Source organism: Mus musculus, chromosome 12 (assembly GCF_000001635.26).
Source record: "Mus musculus strain C57BL/6J chromosome 12, GRCm38.p6 C57BL/6J".
NCBI lineage: Eukaryota > Metazoa > Chordata > Mammalia > Rodentia > Muridae > Mus > Mus musculus.
This window is the reverse complement of record NC_000078.6, coordinates 112,062,337-112,077,487: the sequence shown is the minus strand read 5'-3', so window position 1 is coordinate 112,077,487 and position 15,151 is coordinate 112,062,337. Positions and strand designations below refer to the sequence as shown.

General features: G+C 45.0%; 1 protein-coding gene across 6 annotated transcripts in view; it reads right to left on the bottom strand.

Annotated features, from left to right (window-relative positions):
* Positions 1 to 8,633: 8,633 nt before the first annotated feature.
* Tdrd9 (tudor domain containing 9) overlaps positions 8,634 to 15,151 on the bottom strand; it is a 97,367-nt gene continuing 90,849 nt past the window's right edge. For 5 of the 6 annotated variants that reach the window (XM_006516316.3, XM_006516320.3, XM_006516319.3 and 2 more), the window contains 3 exons: positions 13,869 to 13,987; positions 9,813 to 9,885; positions 8,642 to 9,309 (listed from right to left, as the gene is read on the bottom strand). In XM_006516316.3, the coding sequence (XP_006516379.1) occupies positions 9,208 to 9,309; positions 9,813 to 9,885; positions 13,869 to 13,987 (294 nt within the window). In that variant the 3' untranslated portion in view covers positions 8,642 to 9,207. Of the gene's footprint in view, positions 9,310 to 9,812; positions 9,886 to 13,868; positions 13,988 to 15,151 lie in introns of all 6 variants that reach the window. The other variant, NM_029056.1, reaches the window with a different exon arrangement.

Genomic DNA, 15,151 nt, shown 5'->3' with positions numbered 1-15,151 from the left:
AGGAAAAAAAATAATCTTAGTGTTTATTTTTGTTCTGATTGGCTTAATACATCGATGGCATTTCTCTGCCATGTTTGTATCAAGCCCAGCCTCCCCGATCCTCTCGCTCTCCAGCCTTCCCAACTTCTGCCCACTGCATGCCTATTTTCCACTTTCAGGTCTTTGCTTCAAATGAAGATGTGTAATATTTGTCTTTCTGTGTCTGGCTTGTTTTGCTTAATATAACGATTCAGTTCCGATGACTTCCTGCAGAGACATGATTTTAGTCTTATGACTAGAACTCTGTCCACTGTGCACACACATCATGTTTTCTCACTATTCACAGGTAGGTCCCAGGTCCATTCCTTGACTATTATGAGTAGTGTCTCAATAAACAAGGACGAACAGCTCAGTCTCTGTGGTGTGGGATGTGGGATTCCTCAGGGCTGTACCCAAGAGGCAGAGCTGGTCATCCAACAATTCAACCTTTAGCACCTTGAGGAATGTTTGCCTCTTCTCATGGTGGCCTTCCTACTTTACATTCCTAACTATACAAGGGTTCCTTTCCCTCCATAATGGTTTAAAAACACAAACAAACAAAACAACAACAACAAAAAAACCCCAGCTAATCTAAATAGAGATGGAATCTCTCAATGTAGTTGTTTGGTTTTATGGGTTTTTTTTGTTTTGTTGTTTGTTTGTTTGTTTATTGTCAGAGATTTCTCTCTGTACTACAGGTTAACCTTGCAATCCTCCTGCCTCAGCCTCTCAGGTGCTAGGGTTCCAGGAGTGAGCCACCATGCCTGTAAAGGTCTCACTGTAGAACTGGGAGGCCTCGTCTTGAACTCCCCCTCCCTCAGTCTTCCACATGCTGGAATATGTGCTTGCATGCCTGGTGCTCACAGAGGCCAGAAGAGGGCATCAGATTCTCTGGATCTGGGGTTATAGATAGTTGTGTGTTATTATGAGTTTGCTGGAAACCAAACCAAGATCATTTGCAAGAGCAACTGATGTTAACTTCTTGAGCAGCCTCTCTCTCTCTCTCTCTCTCTCTCTCTCTCTCTCTCTCTCTCTCTCTCTCTCTCTCTCTCTCGTGTGTGTGTGTGTGTGTGTGTGTGTGTGTGTGTGTGGTTTACAATACAATATGTCATGGATCACATGTGGAGATTAAAGGACAACTTGAGGGATTTCTCCCTTCGTGGGTCCTGAGGATTGAACTCAAATCACCAGACTTGGCAGCCAGAGCCTTTCTACGCTGAGCTTTCTCTCCAGCCCCCGGATTTATGTGTAAGTGTAGGCATGCACAACTATAAACTCCTCTGTTCCTTCTGCTGTGTCCCACAGGTTATGACATATTGTTTCCATTTTCATTTGATTCTAGTGACTTTTCCATCCCATCCCCACCTTCTTCCTGACACCTGTTTGTCTCCATGTTGCTCTGTAGGTTCTCTTGCTGGCTTCCAGTTTAATCCCATCGTATCAGATAAGATACAAGAGGCGATTCTTAGATTTTTAAGTTTGCATCTCTGGGCGATGTGCATGTGTGTGTGTGTGTATGCCCAGGAGGGAGACATCGCGTGCCCTGGTTGTGAGCTGTCTAACGAGGGTGCTGGAAGACAAAGCCTGGTCCTCTGCAGGAGCAGCGTATGTATGCTCTTAACCACTGAGTCATCTTTCCAGCCCCATGACAGAAAGGAAATTCTATTTTTTTTTTTTGTTAAATGCTAGCTTTATCATCTAAAATAGTCTATTTTGGGGAGAAATATCCATGACCTGATTACAATAATACAGTTATGTAACCTTTAGATCTGTCTGTAGATGTCTACAGTACAGGGCTGATCTCTGCAAACTGATTGCAGATTACACATCTAGAAGTGCAAGTGGGGTAAGGATGCAGCCTGCTGCTGATGGTTGGGGCCTCTTTATGGCCACTGGTTTACTTTATTAACTTGGATTCTCAGAGGTTTGGTGCATATTTATACCTGTTATGCATTCTTGGTGGGTGTTTTTATTCTGCTGTGGTCTTTTTCTCTTCTGATCTCCTCTGTGTCTGTGGGATGCGGGTGCCATGTCTATGTTCTGATCGCCTCTGTCTCTGTGGGATGTGGGATGCGGGTGCCGTGGCTGTTTTCTGATCTCCTCTGTGTCTGTGACATGTGAGGGCTTTTCTCATTTGCTTAGAATATCACTTTCTATCCCCTCAGTCTTGTGTGTTTAACAGTGAGGTTTGTTTTTACATTTTAATCTTGTGTGTGTGTGTGGCATGTGAGTAACGCTCCATATATATTGTGGTGCACGCAGAGGTCAGAGGACACCTTCAAGGCCTCAGTTGTCTCCCTCTTCCTGGGTCCCAGAGATCAGACTCAGAGCATCAGGCTTGCCAGGCAAGAGCTGTCACCACCCACTCACCCATGCCAGAGCCACCTCATCTACTGACCGTGAGGTTCCTTGCAAACAGCACACTATTGGTTCTGTGGGGAATTGATACTCACTTTGGGGCTATGATGATTTTCCTGTCATTTTGCTACCTATGGTGACCTTCAGTCATGTTTGTCTCTCCTGTATTCACCTCAGAAGTTTGGTAACTTACTGGGGTAATGGTTTCCTAGTCCACACTGGCTTGCTTAGTCTTTGTAGTGGCTATTTCTGGTTGTCAACTTGACTATATCTGGAATGAACTACAATCCACAATTGGAAGGCTCACCAGTGACCCTAATCTGGAGGTTGGGAGATAAAAGTTTCTGATCTGGATCTTGGTATGGAGATCTTGAGGCATAGTAGCTATGGATTCCAGAAGATTATGACAGGGAGATCTCTGAGTCCAAGGTCATCTGGGATTAAAGATGTGGTGGCATGCACCTTTAATCTGGGCTAACCTTCTGCTGAACACCATATAAGGACATTGGAAGAAGGGAGTCTTGCTCTCACTCCTTCCCTTGCTTGCCGTGTGGGACTGAGTAACTGCTAGATCCTTGGACTTCCATTCACAGCTACTACTGAACCATTGTTAAATTCCTTTACTATATAGAGACTATCCATATGTTCTGTGACTCTAGAGAACTCCGACTAATACAGAAGTTGGTACCAGGAGTGGGGTATTGCTATGATAGGCCTGACCATGCTTTTATTTGAAAGAATGTGGATTTTGGGACTTTGGATTTGGAAAGCAGTGGAATGCTTTGAATGGGGCTTAATGGGTCATCCTAGTAGGAATATGGAAGACTTTGTTGCTGGGAGTAATTTGAACTGTGTTGACCTGACCCAAGAGATTTCAAAGGAGAAGAATTTCAGAATGTGGCATAAAGACTGTTTTTGTGGTATTTTGGTGAAGAATGTGGCTACTTTTTGCCCTTGTCTGGAAAATCTGCCTGAGGCTAAGGTGAAGAGACTCAGCTTGATTTCAATGACAAAGGAAGTTTCAAAAAAGCCCAGCAGAGACTTTGTTCTCTGGTTAAGTCTTATGAAGAGAAGTTTGAACAAGCATAGCAAGCTTAGAAAGGAAAAATATAATATATATGGTTTGAATATTAAAGGGGTACCAGGAAGTGAAATGGAGCAAAATTGTGTGTTCTAGGAGATAACAGATTAAGGGAGTGGAACCTTGGGGCAAGATCCTACCCAGCTAAATTTAGATCCAAGCATGGTGATACACATCTTTAATCTCAGGAGACAGGCATGCTGATCTCTGCATTTAAGGTCAATCTACAAAGCAAGATCTAGAACAGCCAATCTTATGTAGTGAAGGAGTTGGAGAACAGAAAGCTGGTGATAATGTAATAGAACAAGGGGGCCATGTTCCAGCTCCTGCAAGCAGCAGAACTCTGCAGTTTCAGCCATGTGGCTCTGGCTTTAGAGTGAATAATAGAAGGGACTACTTGGACAATCTATGCTGGTTAGCTGGAGCTAAGAAACTAGCAGTTATTAAGAAGAGACCAGCATCACTGAGTTGAAATCTGGGAATTGTTTTCTGGGAGCACAAAGAAGCTGTGTTCCAGAGACAGCCAAGGTTGTACCTTGTGCTGTGGCTGGACTTGGTAATGTGTAAGAGTCACCCAGGTGGTACTGGTTTTGAAGGCATGAAGGTGTCATGAAGAACAGCTGAGGCTTGTGAGAGGTCATAGAAGGCCATTGGAGAAGGTGTAGCCTTAGCTGTAGTTGATGGCCCAGGACTGAGGGGGTCATGCAAAGAATTTGAGGCTTGGCACTGTGAAGAGAGCCTATGAGAGGTTATTGGTGAAGTCTAGTTGGAGTGGAACACTCCAGTGTATTGGAGATGTCAGTACCATGGAATGATCACCAAGAATAGCAGCCGTAGGTGGAATGGATCAATCTGAGCTTAGAGTGCTACAGGGGGCAGAACTGGAGAAGTGATGCCAGCCCTTAGGAGGAGCCCAAAAGATCAAGTGGAATCCCAGACACTGAAACAAGAAGCATAACATTGAAGTTGCCTTGAAGACTCAAAGATGTTAAAGATGCCAGAGCCATGGGATACATGCTAACAGGAAGTGGAACCAGCCCAAAAGAAAGCAGTTTGTTGCAGTCAACAAAGATGAAAAAGGAGTGGAGATCTGAAGACCGCTTTGACATCAGCCATGGAGATACAGAGTTTGGAGTTTGCCCAGCTGGTTTCCTGTCTTGCTTTGGGGATTACACTTAAGCGATTGGATGAATCTCAGAAGAGATCTTGAACTTTGGATTTTTAACATTGTTGAGACAGCTATAGACTATGAGGACTTTAAAAGTTGGACTAAATGCATTTTGCACTATGCCATGTTTAAGTATACCCCCCACCCCATAGACTCATGTGTTTGAACAAGTCTGTGGGGGTCAGGGAGTGGAATGTGATGGTTTGTATATTCTTGGGCCAGGGAGTGGCATCATTTGGAGGTGTGGCCTTGTTGAAATAGGTATGTCACTATGGGTGTGGCCTTAAGATCCTTACCCTAGTTGCCTGGAAATCAGGCTTCCACTAGAGTAGCCTTTGGATGAAGACATAGAACTCTCAGCTCTGCCTGTGCCATGTTTGCCTGGATGCTGCCATGCTCCCACCTTGATGATAATGGACTGAACCTCTGAACCTGTAAGCCAGCCTCAATTAAATGTTTTTGTTTTTGTTTTTTTTTTAATAAGACTTGGCTTGGTCATGATGTCTGTTCATAGCAGTAAAACCCTAACTAAGACAGTCTTCTAAGTGATATTCTATCTTATGCTCTGGTTAGTGTCTTTTGGAATGCTGGCTTAGTGATCACGACTCCATTTTCTGTTTATGTTTGTCTTGGAAGGTCTTTATCCTGATTTTGAAGATAGCCTTACTGGGTACAGCTGCCTATTTTGGCAGTAATTTGGGGGACTTAAAATATATCGTTCATGCTTTCCTGGTCCCTTCAGTTTCTGCTGAGAAACCTGCTGTTATTCTGCTGGGTTTGTGTACTGGCTAGTTTTGTGTCAACTTGACATAGCTGGAGTTATCACAGAGAAAGGAGCTTCAGTTGAGGAAATGCCTCCATGAGATCCAGCTGTAAGGCATTTTCTCAATTAGTGATCAAGGGGGGATAGGCCCCTTGTGGGTGGGGCCATCTCTGGGCTGGTAGTCTTGGTTCTATGAGAGCAGGCTGAGCAAGCCAGGGGAAGCAAGCCAGTAAGGAACATCCCTCCATGGCCTCTGCATCAGCTCCTGCTTCCTGACCTGCTTGTGTTCCAGTCCTGACTTCCTTGGTGATGAACAGCAATGTGGAAGTGTAAGCCGAATAAACCCTTTCCTCCCCATCTTGCTTCTTGGTCATGATGTTTGCGCAGGAATAGAAACCCTGACTAAGACAGTTTGCCTTTATACACAGCTCAAGATTTCTCTTGTATTTTTAAATACTCCTTATGTTTTGAAAGCTTAACTATGATATATAAGTTCTTTTCTTACCATGTCTATTTGAGGTTCTAAATGCCCCATTACCTGTATGCCCACATTTCCCCAATGTTTAAGAAAATTCCTCTTATTTTGCCAAATAGATTTCCTATGCCTGTAAGCCTGTGGCTCCTGGCCCCTCCTGGTCTATGTGCTTAGTCTTTCAGTGCTGTCTCAAGGGTCATGCATGCTGTCCATTCCTATCAGAATTGAAGTGTGAAGTCTCACCAGCACTGTCTTCAAGGCTTGGCGTCTGCTCTTTTGCCCACACTGTCCAAGCATTGGTCTCTGTTCCCAGACTCTTTAATTGCTCTCTCATACCCTGCACTTCTAACCCACTTATTTTATCATCTTTGAAATACGTTTTAATAAACGTCCTTCTGAATTCTTGTCCAGCATTTCATTTTGTTATCTTTGCAATCACACACTAGAGAACTCACACACTGGAGAACTCACACACTGGAGAAATCACACTGGAGAACTCACACACTGGAGAACTCACACACTGGAGAACTCACACACTGGAGAACTCACACACTGGAGAAATCACACACTGGAGAAATCACACATTGGAGGCGTCACACTGCCTTTTCCATTGTTGTTTCTCTGCTGAGGTCTGTGTTTGCCCAGGAAGAAAATCTCTGAGTTATGGAAGGGCCTTCTTGGAGAGCCATCTGTCTTCTCTCGAGGGTGAGGCCATCTTGGTGGTGTTTTGGCTTTTGTGACTGTGGTTAGGTTATGACACAGTGTACACAGTGTCAGAGCCTACAAGATGTACTTTCTCCTTGGGACTCATGAAAGCAGAGAGCCTCTGGAAAGCCATGAAGGTGGCTTCTCAGTGTTAAAGTATTGGTGGTATCACCCATGGTCACTCTTCTAGTCTGTCAGCGGTGTGTGGTCTGAAAGCAACATGTGCTTGCTGACATCTGTCCAGGTGCAGGGACAGCTTTCACTCCTCTCCACTGCTGATGAGGGGAAAGGCCTGGAAGCAGGACCCCAGGCCCTCTGAAGGTCCATGCCTTGTTGGGCCAGGCTGTGCAGTGGGTGCTTTCGTCTCCATTATTCTTCAAGTCGAAGAACCTACCAGTGTTCTTGCAGAACTGGGGAGTGGTGGTGCAGTTTCTCTCAGTCTGCATCTGAGGTCTGAAGGTGCATCTGTCCTGACCACCCCTGAGGCTGAGGCTTGCTCCCGCCACAGCGCAGGTGGAACACAGTAGCAACAAGCACGATACCTAAAAGTCCAGATGTATAAACACAACACGCACCAAATACAGTCACCACCATAAAACCAAGAAAGGGGAGAGCAAAAATGACCAGTTGAACTGAAATGTTACTAAAAGTAGAAAACTGTAAAAGAGGGATTGAGGAAGAATAGCTGCCTACAAACAAGGAAAAGGGAAATGGGAAAAGGAAATGTATTAGGAATAAGGGAAAGCAAGGCTGGAGGGATCCCTCAGTGGGTAAAGGCACTTGCTGTCAAGGCTAACATCCTGAGTTCAAGCCCCACACCCCACAGTGGGAGGAAATGACCTTCATGTGTGAACGGTGGCACATGTTACATAACACAAAATAATGTAAAAGCATTATAAAACCTGAATCATATATACATATAAACAAAGCAAGCATTATCAAAAAGGTCTTAATCTTTTGAAGTTTCTTTTACCAAAAAAGGAGGTAATTTTTAAAAGTTTCCTTTACCAGGGAGGCTGACGTGTCACATCGTGTGACCATCCACGCTGTGCACTAGTTGGGGAGAATCTAGGCCGCAGTTCCTTCACTCTTTCCTCTCTGCCTTGTGGGCTTGCTAGGGACTGGTCCGCATGCCATGGGCCACAGATGGTGGTTGGTGGTCACTGCAGCTCAGGACAGCCCCTGGCCCTTGACTTCCAAGGCAGCGGGCTCCCACCACTGTGCATTCAGTCCCGACTGGCACACCGCAGGTCCCAGATCTTCATCGTCCGTGCTGGCTGAGCTCCTGGGCTCCCTTTACCTCCACCTCAGCTCTGTGCACTGCCACTGGCACTGGGCTACACTATCTTGCCATCCTCTATCGCACTGTTCAGTTTTCCCTGGTCCCCTTCACAGTCAAGACACCAGCAGCTCCCAGTCAGTCGCCTCTGTGATGTTCGTGGTGGCTCATGGGCTGATTCTGGCTTTCTGTTCTTAGGCTAATAAGCCTGTCCTTGAACTCTTTCTCCGGCTTTGTGCCCCAGTCTCTGCTGTAACGGCAAGCATGACCCTCCGCCACGGCCTCTCGTGACTTGTTTTCTTCTGTCTTAGAGGAGATGGTGATAGGCATTTCTAATGACACTTGCTTCCTCTAAGAGTTGGGTTTTTAAAGATGTCTGTGATCTCTTCCCCAGCTTTATGAACCAAAATACTTCAGAATGAAACTCATAACTGTGGTGGTTTGAATTAGAATGCTTAGTCACAGGGAGTGGAAGTACTTGGGAAGGATTAGGAGGCGTGGCCTTTGTAGGATTCATATCTCCGGGGGTGAGGTCTGAGGTTTCAAAATCCCATGCCAGACCCAGTCTCTCTCTCTCTCTGCTTGAAAATTAGGGTACAGCTCTCAGCTGCATCTCCAGCACCATGCCTGCCATGTCTGCTGCCATACTCTCCTCCATGATAATCGTGGACTAAGCCTCTGAACTCTAGGCCAGCCCCAGTGAAATGCTTTCTCCTGTGAGAGTTGCCTCTTCACTGCAGCAGAACAGTGACTAAGACAATAGTCATCTCTGAGCAAAAATAATCAGAACAGAAACCAAGCCCAATGCCTTTATTGTTTCCCCAGATATGCCGGGTGCCAGGTCACATCTCCTGATTTCCAAAACACAGACCAAGAGGCTTAAATCTAACCACAAGTCCTAAATACACAAAACTGAAGGTTTACCAAAACCACATCTTTTCAATGAGGAAAAGATCTTCAGAAAATGCCACAGGGTTTTTAAGCACACACACACATATGCTTGCAGACATACACGTTGGGGATCAGGGTCCGCCTGTGTCCTGTGGTAAGCCAGCAGTCTGGCTCTCTCTCGCACCACAGCTACCACTGTGACAGGATAGCATACAAACACGCTCTGGATCTTGTCTCCTCGACTATTTAGATTTACCCTCATACATTTAAAGAAGCTTTTCCCAAAACAAAATCTTCTTTCAGAACAACTTTTTGCCAAGTATTTAATACTGTGACCCCATTTCTTGAAAAGCCTAGACTTTCTGATTTTTCCCACCCAAACAGAAATGCCACTCCCCACACTGAGCAAAGGCAACAAGATGGTGAAGCAACCGCTGGAACGCTGTGACCTCTGCTGGGGACGAGCCCGTTAGGGGCTGAGCACCACAGGCGTGTGCAGCTGGTACAGTGACGTGCTCTTTCCTGGGCTGCCCTCTGGCTCAGCTTGCTCCATGATCAGCCTTGGATCCACCTAGTTGTGCAGAGAAGAGAAACAAGTCAGGCTCTGGATGAAACCTGTCTAGACACCAAATTCAGATCATTATGTGCTCACGGACATGGACGTGTGAGAGAGACAGCCAAGTGTTCTTTCCATTTTACAAAACTATTGGCAGATGCTTCTCCACTCTCATAATTCACCCCACTTATCTGAACGTCCATTTTAATACAAATTGTGGGGTTTTAAAATTTCGTGTGTGTGTGTGTGTGTATGAGCGCATGCATGTGTGTGCACAAGCGTGCATGTGCCACAGCACATGTGTGAGGTTAGAGGACAACCTGTGACAGATGGATCCCTTTTACCATGTGGCTCCAAGGTGTCATATCAAGCTAATGGCCGTGTGCTCCGTGGCTGCCTACTCTGCCTGGAGAGCCTGCTCCTGTCACCCTTGCTGTCCTGGTCCGAGCCCATGTCCACCCAGTTACCTTTCCCTCCTCCAGCAGCAGCTGGCCCTGCAGGCAGCCAGCCCCACGTACCTGGTTCCACTCGTAGGGTTTCTCGTGCCACTGAGGAGTAATCTTCTCTCGAGGTTTCAACCGACAGAACAAGCTAAAAATTTAAAAGGAAAGCCAAAGGTTTTGCTGCTGGTTGGTTTTGCAGTTTTTTAAGAGAAGGCTTTGCTTGGTAGCCCAGGTTGGCCTCAGTTTACTACATAATCCAGGCTGGTCTCAAATGTCTCTCCCCTGCCTCAGTCTCCTAAGCTGAGGAGCAAATTATTATTTATTCATTAACTCTCAAAAACAGTAGGATGATCTTTAAAAAAAAAAGTGTATTTGTATTTAAAGTCTATAAATATCCCAGAATTAAAACTTTGATAGGTTTACAAAGTATCAAAATTTATAACATTTAATTTATAGTTCATTTAAAAAACAAGGAAATAGAACATTGCAGATTTTAGGGAGATTATTATATATATCACCTAAAATGTTTTTCAGCATGCAATTTAGGAGACATGCTGGTCAGGAGACAAGGACACATGACTCTGTTCAGAAAAAGGGGCAGGGACAGACACTCAGCCAGCCGACACTCGAGAGAGGATGCAGTGGAGGGATCAGCACACAGGACTTCAAGGTAGCCATGACAGATACAGTCACAGAATTACAGCCAACTCTACGGGAAGGCTTAAAACCTGATGGAAATGACTAAAAGCAAACAAACAATAAAAACTACGAAATCAAAGAAAAAAAATCAGTGAATTGATTAACCTTAAAATGGAAGACTATATAAAAATAGAAATTCTATGAGAATGAAGTAAAATAATTGAAGTGGAAATTTCTGAGATACTATTTTTAAAAGATAAAATATGATGTGAAAGGCACAGGGTATTGGTTGTATGAAGGGGCCACTGCTCATAGACTCTGAACAAGGCAAGTATATAGAGTAGATGTGTGATGTAACATCTTCAAGAGCAGAAACAGGGCCGAGCTGAGCACTCCCCTAAACAGGACACCTACACCACCACCTTCTAACATGGTATGTTTATACAACAGAGTATTACTTTGCTATGGAAAAAAAATGACATCATGAAATTTACATGCAAATGGATGGAACTCGAAAAAAATCATCCAGAGTGAGGTGTCTCAGACCTAGAAAGACAAATATGATACGTATTCGGTTTTATGTGAATATTAGCTTTTAAGTAAATGATAACTAAGCAGCAACCCATAACACCACAAAGGGTGGGTACAGAACAAGGACCAGATGAAACAGAACTCATTAGGAAAGGGAAACAGAATAGAGACATGTTGGAGAGTGGGATGGAATGGGAGGATCAAGTAGGGAGGAGGGGGAAGTATTGTGGGAAGGGAATACAGAGACAGACAGATAAAATAAAGGGGCATTAGAGAGATAGTATGGAAACAATACAGTAGAAATTTCTTTAAAATGTATACATATATACATATATATATACACCATAAATATATAATACATATAAACATAAATACATTCATTCATACATACATACATACATACATACATACATACATACACACACACACACACATGAAGGTTATCTAAATGAAATTGCCAAATAATGGGGGAGATAGATCATCTCTTGTCACCTAACAAAGTTTCTAGTACCAGGACCGGGTTACATCCAGTTGGGTTGTGAGTCAAAGGGGCTCTTCCGTGGGAATCCCCAAACAGCCCTGGTTGTTAACCTCCACAAACTGACAGCAAGGCCCCACTGATGGACACAACGCCCGTATTTAAATATGGAATTGCTGAGCTGGTGCCTACAGAAGCTTTCAGCACTATCTATGTTCCAGTGTCTTTGGTACAGGAAGATTCTCTGTAAGTAACATAAACACAAAGCCAACCACACACTCTTCTATCTACAATCTGTACTGCCCACAAGATAAGCCAGGGCAAAGGTGGCACAATCCTGTGGGAGTAACCAACCAATATCTGATCTGATTAAGGCCCACTCCACGAGATGGCATCCATACATAACATTGCTCGGGTGACTTGAGACTAGGTAGCCAAGGACCTAGGAGGAAAAAACAAATAATACTGTTCCAAAAGAAAGAGAACAACTGCATTGATAAAATGACCCGTAATCGCAGTCTTCTAAGACCAGTGCCTTGCTCAGCCATCATGAGAGAAACCTCCTCCTGGAGCAGATGGGAACAGATACACAGACCCACAGTGAGAGACCCGAACACTGCCCTAAGTGGGTTGTCTCCATCAATTCTTCTGGAGCTCAGGGAACCTTCAGAGAGGAAGAGGAAAGACTGTAAGAGCCAGGAGGGAGGGAGGGCACCAAGAAAGCAAGGCCCTCCCTCTAAATCAACAGAGCAACCTCATGCACTCACAGAGCCTGAGGCAGCAGGCACAGGGCCTGCACGGGTCTGACCAGGGCCTCTGAGTGTGTATCACAGCTTCCAGTTTAGTGTTTTCACAGGAGTCCTGAGTGTGCAAACCAGTGTGCCTCTGACTCTTTCCTGTGCCTTCTGCTGCTTTGTCCTGCCCAACTCTGAAGTAACAACTTTTGTTTCATTATATTTATTTTGTTATTTTTTAGGATGGATGAATGAATACCTAGCCACTAGGGTAAAGATGAGCAGCTGAGCTGTCACTCACACCTGGGGGGAGGGAAATCTGTTTCCCCAGCAAAGCATCTCTGGGAACTTCAACCTCTCCATAGGCCTCACATTCAGGAGCAGCGCAACAATGGGGAGTGGACTCCTGAGATTCATGTCTTTATCGGTTACTGTTTGGTGGGTTTCACTGTTGTTTTTCTTTTGTGGTGTGTGTTTATTTTGTTTTCTTGATTGTGGGGAGTTTTGTTGCTGTACTGGGTTGTTGCTGTTTTGAGAAAGAACTTGGTGGGTGGTTAGGGAGGGGAGGATCTGGAAGGACTTGGAGAGAAAATATGATCAACTATATTTAAATTTAAAAATTGTTTTAAATAAAAATACTAGAAAAAAGAATTATTTTAATTGTGCAGTTGCCTATAAGCTGACTGTATTTTTTGATTTTTTGTTTTTCTTTTTAAGTTGCCTGTATTCTTGAAAATAACCTCCATTAAACTTACTAGTTCTCTAACTTAAAAAAAATCATTTAATTGTTTAAAACAAATTGGGCTGGAGAGATGGCTCAGTGGTTAAGAGCACTGATTGCTCTTTCAGAGATCCCGAGTTCAGTTCCCAGCAACCACATGGTGGCTCTCAACCATCTGTAATGGGATCAATGTCCTCATTGACAGCAACAATGTACTCATATACATAAAATTAAAAAAACTTAAAAAAAAAAACCCAACAAATCTACCCATCAAGTCAACATCAACATCACTGTCTCTGTTGGGGCGGGGTGACAGTGCCACAGGAGGCCACGCATCCCATGGGCACATATCCAAGTGATTTATATATGGAAAACCTCAATTCATGCCAAAGAGGAAAAGAGAGGGGGGGAGGGAGGATATGAATGAATACAGAGCAAGGTGGTGTATGGCACATCCCTATAGTCCCAGCAAGCACTTGGAAGCAGAGGCAGCCCACGGAGGGCACCAAAGGATACCCCTTGCCCTCTGAACTCATGTTGGGAATGGAGATTCAAGGGAGGGGCTGCCAGGGACCACCTAGTCTCCAAGTGACAGAGGTTGCCAAGGACCACCTAGTCTCCAAGTGACAGAGGTTGCCAAGGACCACCTAGTCTCCAAGTGACAGAGTCCACTTCTCTCCACCACCCCAGCCCCAGTCTGTAATTAGGAGTAGGGACATAACACTACTACTCTTTGGTCCCTGTCCCCACGCCCTGCTGTATGGAATGATCCCTTTACCTTGTTTTCAAGTTGCTCACATGCATGATGAATGATTATTCTGCCTTGCCCAAACCCCAAATGACACAGACATGACACCCTCATCCCAATGCCTTCAAGGGGTGCCTCCGTCCTGGAACTGCACTTTAAGTAACTTACCCATCACATCTCCTAAATGATTCAGAATATCCAGACATCAAAATAACTATACACACACACACAGGTTGTATATTGCCTAGTGTATACCTTAAGAGCATGCCACCATACTTACCCTAGAAGTTTCTGGCGTGCATTCTCCTGCAACTGAGCGATTCTTTCAGGCCCAAGATACTTGGATCCATTTGGCCCATCACACACTAGCTTGTTGATAGCAGCCCTGAGAATATTAATCTGTAAATGAATAGTGACACGCCACGTGACTACATAAAGCTGCATTTCATCCCACAGCAAACAGGCCACAGCACTTATACAGTGTTCTGTGACTGGCATCAGTCAAGAGTCTAGAGAACTAGAAGAACAACAGAAATAACAGTGAAGAGTGATCAGGTCCCATAAGCCCATGTCCAATCTCTCTGACACTTGTTACAGCCAAGAAGCCAGTGCTGGGACATAGCTACAAGTCTGGAAGCTAGACTGGACTCATTTCCTATTAGCACCCCATTTCTCCTAGGACCCAGGTCCAAGAACCACACTGAACATACCAGGCCTTCTCTGGTATGGGATGGCTTCCCAGCCTTTTCTTGCTTTACGAGACTCTGGCAACTTAGACGTGTTCTGGTTTTGTAGCTCCCCAGTTAGAGTCTGTCATTGTCCAGAAGGGAGACACTGTCCTCTCTCATACTCCATAGTTAGGCCTGCCCACAGCAGAGGCTATGGCCATGGTGCTTGGCCGGGGACTCTCCAGGCCTCCTGGCTTCCCTGCTCCTGCTTCCTCAAGCCTCACGTGTCCTCGGAGACCCATAGAGCCCACACGAACGCCAAGTGATTTTGTAAGGGATAACTGCTGTCCCCAAGTAATTCAATCATTTTCCTTCCTACACACACGGGTATTTTAAACTCTGGGCTATAATCCAATGTATTTACTTTCAGATATGTAAATCCAGTATATTACTGTTCAGCTCTGCCCACTGGCAGGGAGATCTCCCTTCCTCTGGCTCATATGTGCTTGGATGCATCCTGTGGTGCTTCCTCTGCCCCCCACCTTCCAGGCTTCCTTTCTTTTCACTCCTTTGACATGAGCATGTGTGACATTTGCAATAGTTATGCTTACTGTCCCTTTTCACACATGCACCCCTATCCTGGAAGACCCAACTCCCTGTATGGTGTGTATGCCATACATTACTATCTGGAGACACTCGGAGGTGGGGCAAATGCATCCTGTGTCCTCTGCCTTCATCTCTTTTACTGTCAGGCTCCTAGGTGTCCCATGAGGTTATTCGTTCCCTACCTCATGGCAGCCTGTTACCTCCTTCCAGCCTAGCAAGGCTGGCTGTGACCATCCATCGGCTTAAGCTGAGCCACCAGCTGTGCTGCTCCTTTGATGTGCCACTACCT